Source organism: Myotis yumanensis, unplaced genomic scaffold (assembly GCF_028538775.1).
Source record: "Myotis yumanensis isolate MYYU_CA2020_CCGP unplaced genomic scaffold, mMyoYum1.0.hap1 SCAF_2, whole genome shotgun sequence".
Taxonomy (NCBI): Eukaryota; Metazoa; Chordata; class Mammalia; order Chiroptera; family Vespertilionidae; genus Myotis; species Myotis yumanensis.
The window spans coordinates 157,614,349-157,625,545 of record NW_027223753.1 but is presented as its reverse complement, the minus strand read 5'-3'; the positions used below and the strand labels follow the sequence as shown (position 1 = coordinate 157,625,545).

Sequence of the window (11,197 nt, the reverse complement as noted above, 5' to 3'; positions counted from 1 at the left end):
CTCCCAGCGGAGTTTTTTGGCCAATTACAAGGCGGCCACGGGCCCAGCCGTGCTGTTTCACCCAGAACCCCGGGTTTCACCGTTCTTAACTCTTCAAGCATTTTTTTCTTGAGGGCCGGCGGACTCTGATTGGCCCCTGTGGCCATCATCGAATTTCTCCTCCGAACAAGGCGAACCCACCTTCTTCTCGTTCGGGTATCTTCGGAATTTTTCGCCCGTTGGGCGTGGATTTCCAGCGACAGATTCTAATTGGTTCCTTAGGTCTATCGGCTTTTTCCGGCAGAAGCAGCCAACAAACGACGTCCGTGATTGGCTCTGTTCGGGCTTCGGCTCCGCGACCGAAGCGGGCGGGCGCGGGGCTCGGCCGGCGATTCCCAGACGCCTGTTACGCGGGCGTCGGGGCGCTGGGCGGTGTAAGACTGGGTGGGGGAGGAAGGAGGCGGAGGCCGAGGTGGAGGGGGGGAGGGGGTAGCGGGGAAGAGCTAGGCGGCTGCGCAGACGGCGCTCCTCACACAGAGCAGCCCCTGACCCGGGCGAATGCGGGCTTGTGTTGCCGCCGCCGCTGCCGCCGCCGTCCGGGCCGAGTGACAAAGGAAGGAAGGCAGGAAGGAAGGAAGCAAGGAGGAGCCGGTCCCACAGCCGCTGACAGGGCTCCGGACTGGGGGCAAAGCGCGGACACTTCCTGAGCAGGCACAGAGCAGAGGCGAGGGGCGGGAGGGCGGCCGCGCTGGTGCCGTGGACGGGGGAGGGGGCCCCCGAGGGACGGAAGCGGTTGCTGGGTTCCCATGTCCCCGGCGTATGGGGAGCAGTCGAGGAGCCGCTGCCTGGGATCTGAAGGGAGCTGCCTCCGCCGCCGCCGCCGCCATGGCCGCTGGATCCAGCCGCCGCCCGCAGCTGCTCCTGGCGCAATGAGGAGAGGAGCCGCCGACACCGCCCGCCTCTGACTGACTCGCGACTCCGCCGCCCTCCAGGTCGCCGGGCCCCCGCCGCCAGCCCGCCGGATCCCGCCGCTGCCCGAGCCGCAGCGTTTCCCGTCGCATCTCCGAGCCACCCCCTCCCTCTCCCTCCCTCCTTCCCATCCCCCTTCTTTTCAAGCGTGAGACTCGTGATCCTTCCGCCGCTTCCCTTCTTCATTGACTCGGAAAAAAAATCCCCAAGGAAAATAGAATATTCAAAGTACTTATTTTCAATCAAGTATTTGTCCCCGTTTCGCGTGATATATATATATATATTTTTTAGGATTCTTCCCGCCCCCCCTTCCTTTTCTCTCCTCCAAGGAAAGGGAGGGGAATGAATTGTATTTTTCCCCCCTAGTCTCAAATCATCTATGTTAAATACCCACACTGATCTGTCTTGAAGGAGAAATACATCGCTCGTTTTTTAAATAGCTATACAGAAGGAGTGGAAAAAAACGCAAGAGAACGAAGTCTTTTTCTTTTTCTTGTGGGAGAACTTAATGCTGCTTTGGTCATTAACCTAACATCCCAACATACAACAAAAGGAAGAGAAGGAGGAAGGAAGGAAAAGAAGGTGATTCAGGAAGAGAGTGATCATGTCAGGGCGGCCCAGAACCACCTCCTTTGCGGAGAGCTGCAAGCCAGTGCAGCAGCCTTCGGCGTTTGGCAGCATGAAAGTTAGCAGTAAGTATTGATTTTCTTCTCCACCCTTCTCCGCTGCATCCTTAAAATAGGAAACCTGGAAATGCCAGGGTCGTCAGGTCTTAGACCTCCCGATACAGCCATCAGATGTGATGGAAATGGGCAAGAACCTGTCTGCAAGGAGGAAGCAGCTCCCTCTTTTCTTCCCCCATATTCCCTCCTCCGGTCTCATTAACCTTGAGTTGAGAGAATACGATTTTCGTGTGGACGATTTGATTTGCAACTTATTTTCTTATACTTGCCTGGCTGTTGGTAGTCGGCTGTGTTAAGTGCTGGAGTATTTCCGCGTTAAAATAGCGATGGTAGTGTTGACTTGCTCATCCTTTTGGAGAAAGAGGACAAGACTTGATTCATAAAACAACATGATGTATTGTTGCTCATTTTATGTCGTTTGGAATGAGGGGTATTTTAGTTAGATCAGGTCTCAGGGGTTTCCATCGTTTTGTATATACTTAATGGAGAGACGGAGTGTTACAGTTGCCTGACATTTCTTTCTTGCTTGTGTGACTATACAAAGTATTTGTTCTAAATCCTGAGATGAACTTGTTCAGTAACGGGCGTTCACGTTGGGAGGCGAGTATTGATTGAATCCTTCCTTTACGAGGGGCTAGCAGCTAGTGGGAACTGCTGATACCCAGCAGCAGTAGTATCTCTATTTGCATGGTTTTAAATTGGATAAGTGGTTTAATATGTTGTCTTTGATCCTTCCCGTTTTGACATTACCTGTCTACTACTATATAATTTATGTTTAGTCAAAAGGTAATTTGGGAGTAGGTCCAATTTTTGATTGAGGTTTGTATTGTCATGTTGCCAAATACTAAGTTGAATGTTAATTGTTACTGACTTGTCATTTAAGTTCAATTTTGGGTGCTATTGCATTTGTACTTGTTAAATGATAGGTGGAGGTCAGGGGTCCCCTTAGGATTATTTAAAATGCTCTTGCATTGGTTTTCTATCACATTTAGATAAAACTATGGATTTAGTTGTGAGAATATGGATTTAGACCTTTCCATCATAGGTATTGCAGAACACTGTGGTCCTGCATATAATAGGGATATTTGGGCTGTGTTCAGGGTTGTTGCTAGAGTGTACTCTTGTCCCAGATTTGTGCTAAAAGTCTGTGTTCTTGAGGTTTTTGGTATACTAAATATCCAGTGTTCTGATGTATCTCTACTTGTGGATTTGTTTATGTGCTATTTAATGACAGCGTATTTAAAAATATTTCCAGAATTTGGCAAAAATTATAGTTTCTTATCCCACGAGGGCAAAGAAAAACTATTTTGTTGCCTAGAAGAAGGAGAGAACTGAAGAACTGAGATTTTTTTTTAGAAATATATGCTGTTATGTGAAATTGATTATATCCTTAAGGAACATAAAATGATTCTTGTTGAATTCAGGATTTCAATTCTCTTGGCTTTTGGAACTTACCTGAAACAGGGTAGTCTAAGGTAATAGCTGAATGGGAGGTTATTTTTGAAAGTTAATTTGGAGTGGGGTTTGTGGGGTGGTGACTAGCTAGTGCAGAATGCAGGGTATGTGAAGAGGGAAGCTGATGATGCATCTTCAGGGAAGGGTCAAGCTTTCTAAGCACTTCATGGGATCATTCGAAAGGAATATTTAAAAACTCTAGGGTAATTTTCAGCTATGATGAAGCAAATCTTATAATAGCTACTTTAGAGCCTCTTGTGCTATTGGGGTGTTTGTTTTTTCATCTTGGTAATATAGTTTAAAAACCACTCAAAATCAATTTTAGGTAATTAATATATTAGCTCTGTTTCAGAAAGCAAAATAAAATAGCTTATGTTAAAATTTTGGACATTTCATTTTATCCCCAGGATTTTCTTTGAAAATGACTTCTTAATTCTTGATAATGTGGATGTTGACTGATGAGGTAATTCTTGTAAAGTGTAGGTTAAAATGTTTAATTTTCTGTTATCATATAGATCAACTTAACATTTAAAAAGTTGGAGTTCAATGCTAATTGTTTTTGACAACCCTGACTTTAAGGACATTTTAGAAGAAAGGGAAATCATTAAATATTTGTTAGAGCGCTAGTGTTCAGGTACCCCTGTTCGAGAGAGATACATAAGAAAATGTAGTCCTTGTCCTCAAAAGCTTATCATTTAGTAGTAGAGGCAGATTATAGGACAAAATATGAAGACACTACCAAGATGACTGTAAGATTATAAATACAAATAGAATGCTTTGTTCAGAGGAACAGGGAATAAAGAGGTGAGGCAGATGGGTTAGAGAGGGAAGACTTCCGCAGAAGTGTGTTTTAAGACAGGTGGTAAAGGAGGCAATAACTTCAATGGATACAGAAGCATACAGGCTTCTCGATGGAAAGATTGGACAGAGGTACAGAGATGGTGGTTTTTTTTTACAACAGGTAAATGATTTTTGTATTTACCAAGCAAGTTGGTAAATCTGAATTAAAGGAGTCTAAATAGGAAAATGAGAGGTGGAATCTGGAAAATACATTAATAGCTGATAGAGGGTAGAAGGGGCCTGCCTATAAGGGTTTGGTTGAGCTTCAAGAGATATTGGAATTTATTATATATGGGTGAACCAAGAGATTCGAAGATCATTTCGGCAGCTGAGTTGATGGATTAGAGTCAAGTCATTAGAGCCCTTTTAGGGATATAGTAAGGGTGTGTTGTGAATCATGAGGGAGTATAAAGTAAAATGTGAAAATGGGATGAAAAGAACACATTTGAGAGAACAACTGAATGAAGAACTGGCAGGACTTTGTATTGGATTGAAGGGGAATATTTGGGAAGGAGTCAGGAGTTAAAAATAAATTCTGATGTTACTGGTCTGGAAGAGTTGACTGCAAGCTAAATTGTTGGTTGTAATGGGAAAGTTGAGAAAGTTTTGAGATGAGAGGGTAGATGAGTTCACTTTTTAAAAGTTTAATATACAATAGGTTCCCTTGAAATTCAGCAAACATAATTGGTTACTGGCAATGATATTTAACTTTCCAGCCTATTAATTGCACAGTTTCTAATTTTTCTACACTTAAAAATGTTGATTTATTTTTGGAAGTAGTAAACTAAGGTTTTTATTTAAATGCTTTCCATTAAGTTTCTAAAAAAGACAATTTTTAAAATGTAGATTCAATAGCTTTGCACTTGAAAAACCCAGTTATAGTTCCATGTTTATTTATTTGAAAACAATGAAAATATTTTTGGCACTAAACTGTGATTTTAAAATTTCAGGTATTTTATATAGCCTTTAGCCTTTGGTACAACTTAAAACTTTTCATAAATATGATTATTTTCAGGTAAACTGCACATTTAAAATAGTGGTAATAATAATAGCAGCCTTCACTTGGTTTGTGAAGGACCAGCAGACATTAAAAGTTGATTTTATAACAAATAATTTTGACTTTTTTGTTGAACTAAGCATTCATTGCAAATTTAAATCAGTATTTTAAAAATATTTCTTTTTATTTACGATGGTGAAGCCAACATTTCTTTTTGTTTATATTTAGATTCAAATGTTATTAAATAAATATTAATAGCTATACAGTTCCTTTTGTAGAATCACTTGATACTATACTCAAAATAGAGAAAATAAGGACCCTGTCTATGGTGATTTTGGTTAAAATATTAATAATAAATCCCTTTGGTATACTACTGGTGAAAATTTAGCTAGTTGCCTAGGTTTAAAGAGAAGATTTGGAAAGAGGGAATTAAGTTGAGTATTCCTTATTTCCTCATATAAAACGTTTTTAGATCAAAATTGTTTTTAGTAATGAGAGAATAATTAATAGTATTTGTGTATTTAGTTATGGTGATTAAAACCAAAGAGTAGGTGGCAACTTAAGAGTTCCTGTATTCCCAAGGAAGAATAATCTCTTTGTGACACCCAAAAATTAGGTTTAGAATTTAGCCAATTTCTAGATTATCCATGTTGATGTTGGAAAACAGCTCATGTGTGAGACTGAAAACTAGAATCTTATTTTCATTTCTTTCCCAATCAGACCTTCCCAGAGTTCTTAAAACACTAAGACCTTCATATGAGAATTTCATATTATCATATTGCATGCACTGGTAGAAACGGCTCATTGTGAATTGAGGCACAGGTACTGGGGGAAAACTTGAAGGGAACACAGAGATTTCCAAATCAATTTATGGTTGATTGGGAATTGCATTCAGAGAATGAGGTGACATCTTCTCATAACTGAAAGTTAGTACTTGCATCCTGTGTTGTTTGCCCCCTGTTTTGAACTTGAGTTGCAGGTATGAGATACTGTTTTGGAGAAGTTTGCAATTTTTGGAAGTGTCAGCAAATTCTTAGGCTGGGGGAGCTCTATTTTTGCATGTGCTGAATGTATAGAGAAGGCTGTGAAACATGCATGTGCTGACACTGTTGCCATAGTAGTTCCATACTTTTAAAATATGAATTTGTTAGAGTGCTAGTGTGTTTGTTTTTTTATTAAGACTCATGGGACTGTAAGACAGGGATGGGGATGGGCAGGTTGTGAGACTAGTATCTCTTATGCTCCACCCTACAATGGAGAATGGAAGGGCAGAGCACGTGGGTGTGACAGGAGTAGATGCTAGTACTAACAGGACCAACCTGATTTCCCAGATGCTGTACTACCAAGAACATAATCACTATGAATAAATGAATTTGTTGTAATGTTTAGCATCATTTTCTACCATTTTTTGAGGGGGTTTGTGCAAAGGGAATCTTTCATGATTTCAAGTACATAGTATCTTCATGGTTCATTAATTTTATTTTATTATTTTTAAAAAATATATATTTTACTGAATTTTTACAGAGAGGAAGGGAGAGGGATAGAGAGTTAGAAACATCAATGAGAGAGAAACATCGATCAGCTGCCTCCTGCACACTCCCTACTGGAGATGTGCCCGCAACCAAGGTACATGCCCTTGACCAGAATCGAACCTGGGATCCTTGAGTTCGCAGGCTGACTCTCTATCCACTGAGCCCAGCTGGTTCGGGCATAGAAAAGAGGTTGCAATCTTTGTTTCTATCTTGGGTCATACAAATCTTTCTTGATTATATAAATATCTTTGAAATTGGTTAAATTGATATAGAAATGTACATTTACATAAAGGCCTGTGTGAATAGAAAAGCAAAGAAAAATTGACAGAGTTAAAGAACAATTTGTTTTCCCAAAAGTTTGCTACCACTAAGTTGACACAATAAAGCGATATTCTATTTATTATAGAGTTTTTATTTTTGTTTTTTAAAAATGAGTTATTACTCAGCAAATAATGAACATTCATTAAATTATGTCAATGTATACTTGTGTCTGTAATGTACTTGGTCTGGTACAAGGTATAAAGATAAAACTTCGTTGATTTGGAATCTAGTTTACAGTTCCCCTTCCCACTCTGCTTATGTTTTGGGGAGAAAGGTTTACTTTCAAAGGGTATGCAAGTAAAAAATTTGTAAATGGTTGAATCTTAATTCTATTTGTATTTATAATCTTACAGTTATCTTATAGTTTTCTTAGAAGCATTTTGGTTTGATCAGATTGAGGCAAAATGATGAATTTTTAAAAAACTAATTCTGTCAAACCAACTTTTTCTTTAAAAAAAAAAAAATCCTCACCAAAGGATATGTTTTTCATTGATTCTAGAGAGAGGAAGGGAGAGGGTGAGGGAGAAAGAGAAGCATCAATGTGAGAAACATCAATTGGTTGCCTCACATAAGGGTCCCAACCAGGAATCAAACCCAAAACCTGGGAATGTACCCTGACCAGAATTGAACTCAGAACCCTTTGATGCATGGAACGACACTCTAACCATTGAGCACCACTGGCCAAAGCCCAGCTTTTCCTTGTGTCTCCAAGGTACTATTTCCAACAGTGGCACAGATATGATTCATTAATATGTTCCCTTATTAACATAGTCTAGAATTGTTAATTTCTTGATTGTCCTTTTAAATCAATTTAATAATAAAAAGTGAACATTTCTGACAAAGGAGTAACTATTTTTCTAGTAACTTGTATTTCAGATGATGGTATAATTTAGATAAATTTACAGGTTTACAGATTGGCTAGGCATGCCCTAAAGCCAGAGAGGTGGTAGGTAGGCAGGCAGGCAAACATATTAGTAACATTGGAATAAAGCAGTAACGTTAGTACTACATTTTTTTCATTATCATTAATTGTAGCATGTTGAAATCCTTGGCTTAGAAAGCAAAAAATAAATAGGTTACCCTAATAGACAGTATTAATTAAAGTACGTTAATTAAAGTACATTAATAATTGATTGACATGGGATATGTCTATTGAATGCTTACTGTGTACTAAGTATTCTGCCAAATTCTTTACTTGCATTACAACAGTTAATCATTACAACATTTCTACAAAGTAGCTAATACTGTTATCCCCATTTTATAGATGAGGTAAATGAGATTCAGAGAGGTAAAGCAACTTGTTCACGATTACCTGGCCAGTAAGTTGCCGTGTTAGAATTCAAACCCAGGCATTCTGATTCTAGAGCCCTTGTTTTTTATTTGTATGTTATAGAGAATGGATTGCTTCTTACCTTAACACTACGATTCCAGAGATAAGCTAAAATGCTTTTTGCTTTTAGGATAATTTAGCAGTGACTTTCATTATTAGTACTGCTTTTGAAATTAGTTTCAGGAATGCCTGTTAGCAGATATAGTACTTAAATACTTATAGTTAACATTGGAAAAAATCCTCAATTATTTTAAGACTTTAGGGAAAAATTATGAAGAAAAACATTGAAAATGAAAATATTAGGGCTTATGGCAGAACAAAAAAAATAAGTAATATATGCTATTTTTTTGTTTAATGTTCATTCAGAGCACTGGTTTTTATTGAAAAATACTGATTATAAATAAATCTGGTGTATATATGTATTTATATTTCTAGGTGATACTAGAATGTGATTCTCCAAATTAGCCATTATTAAGGATTATTATTTACCTCCATCTTTTCTTGTAGGATGTACAGTGTTCTATGTGTTCTTTTTCTTCCTTTTTGCTTGCATGTACACAACCAATGAACAAGTTAGTTAAGTATCTTTTGGACATTTGTTAGGTCTGGAACTGTACCTGCAGGGTTTTTTTGTTTTTTAAAGAATAACAGCTATGCATCAATGTGGAGTTGGAATTGGGTTATTTGAAATATCACCTTTTGGGAATCAGGAAATAAAGCAAGAAAGCTTCTGAGCAGCTGAAATCCCCAGAAAATAAATGATGTATACAGTTTGCTCATAGGTTGGTTTTTAGGCTATTATTTAAACTTCTTTAGTATTATTTAACACAGTTTTAATTCATTCAGTTGTCTGGTTTTCTGAAATTGAAAATTAGAAGAGACTGAATGGATACTGATACTGCCAAAAAGAATAGACTGACAATTCAGGAAAACAAGCATATTGGGATTACTTAGTGTAGGTTTACACAGCTCCAGGGGAAATCATCATGATGATTGTTCAAAATGTTGATCTAGAGAAGGTTAATTTATACTACCTTCACTCTCTGTTAAAGTAGTAGGAGTCAGGAAAGTCTCTTCTGGATAGCTGGGGTTCTGTAATAACTTCTCATTATATCAAACATTCTCTAAATTTGTTGGTCACAGAAATAATGAAAAAAAGGACTGGGTCATCTCATCTCTGTCTGGTTGACCAACTCTAGTTGAATTTCAGTGATATGGATAAAGGTACTAAAGTCTTCAGTATGCTAACTCATAGTATTGTTTCCAATTCTTTCTTCCATTTTCCATCTACATTTAATAAAAAACATTTAATTGGGCTGTTGTTTTTAACATGTTTCTATTAATTTTTTTAGAGAGAGAGGAAGGACGAGGGATAGAGAAATAGAAACATCAATGAGAGAGAAACTTCAGTCAGCTGCCTCTTGTATGCCCCCCACTGGGGATTGAACCCACAACCCAGGCATATGCCCTGAGCAGGAATCAACCAGTGACCTCTTGGTTCATGAGTTGATGCTCAATACCTGAGCCACACTAGCCTGACTGTCCATCTACATTTATTACTCAGACACAGCATTTTATCTGATTTAAGGTTTATTGTCCTAGTTTTTTTTTCTGTGGCATATATGGAGTTGCTGTTTAGATATTCACCTGCCCATATTTTTGATTTGTGGAATACTTGAAGGCACTGCATGGAGTTATTTAAGCTTTCTTATGAATTATGATTGGTTATTAGAGAGTAACTTTACCAAATACATGTTGTATGGCCTGTGTAATGAGAATTGAAAAGGGTAGGTATCTTTTTTTTTTTTTTTTTTTTAATTGATTGGTTGCCTCCTGTACCCACCCAACAGGGTATTTAACCCACAACCTGAGTATGTGCTGCCCTGACCAGGAGTCGACCTTTTGGTATATGGAATGACACTCTAGAACCAATTGTGCCACACTGGCCAGGGCAAAAAAGTGGGTATCTTAATTGTTGATCTGAAGAAAAAGGACAGTCTTGGCAAAGTACTTTTTTCTTTTCTGAATGTCTAAGAAATTCTTAGGGGCTTAATTGGCTAATTTGATTTAAAAGGTTGTTTTTGATTTCTTTATAAAGAAGGCTAACCTATCTCAAAAATGTGATTCTCTCTACTCATTGTTTATTTATTTATTTATTTTTATTTCTTTATTGGTTAAGGTATTACAAATGTGTCCTCATCCCCTCATTAACCCCCAACTCCCCCCCGCCCCCTACTCATTATTTCTTAAAATCAGTTAAATCATTTACATTGATAACCACTTTTTTCATGACTTGTGTTGAAGTTACTGAGCTGCATCAAATGACTACTCTTAGACTTTTGAGTTTGTAGAGGCTGCACCTGAATATTTGGAGGTACTAAAGTTATGCTTGTCATCAGATTGATAGTTTTACATTTCATCTGCTGTTCTAATGGAATTTCAGTGCTTTGACACTATATACATTATTTCAATCCTTAAAGGAAGAGGGATGCTTTGAGTTGGTATGGTTTCAATAGTAAATGTAATTGTATGTATATACATATATCATGTTTATACTAGAGGCCTGGTGCACGAAATTCGTGCACAAGTAGGATCATTAGGCCTGGCCAGCAATCAGGGCCGATCTGTGGGGCAACTGGCTGGGTGATCGGGACCTCCTGCTGGTACTCACCTTGGCTGGCCTGGGGCCTGTGGGCTGGGGGCAGCACCTGGTTGAGCGTCTGTCCCCTGGTGGTCAGTGCACATCATAGCGACTGGTCATTCCACCAGTTGTTTTGTTGTTCGGTCGATTTGCATATTAGGCTTTTACTATATAGGATGTAGTAACCACCAAAATATTATTAATTGGATGTTGTATGATAAACAGTTACACGCTTATTTACATATTTTGCTTTAAAAAATAGAATTTACTCACACGATTCAGAATTTAAAAGGTATTCAGTGACTTCTTCCTCTTGCTCCTGCTCTGTAACTACCAGTTTCCTTTCCTGGAGACAGCCAGCATTCCAATTCCTCCCTCCCTCCCTCCCTCCCTTCCTTCCTTCCTCCTTCCTTCCTTCCCTCCCTCCCTCCCTCCCTCCCTCCCTCCCTC

At 38.8% G+C, this 11,197-nt stretch overlaps 1 protein-coding gene across 5 annotated transcripts in view; it reads left to right on the top strand.

Moving 5' to 3' along the window:
- The first annotated feature begins 483 nt into the window (after positions 1 to 483).
- GSK3B (glycogen synthase kinase 3 beta) overlaps positions 484 to 11,197 on the top strand; it is a 189,089-nt gene continuing 178,375 nt past the window's right edge. Inside the window, exon 1 of one of the 5 annotated variants that reach the window (XM_070406271.1) lies at positions 484 to 1,640. In XM_070406271.1, the coding sequence (XP_070262372.1) occupies positions 1,553 to 1,640 (88 nt within the window). In that variant the 5' untranslated portion in view covers positions 484 to 1,552. The remainder of the gene's footprint in view (positions 1,641 to 11,197) is intronic. The other 4 variants (XM_070406268.1, XM_070406270.1, XM_070406269.1 and 1 more) reach the window with 4 other exon arrangements.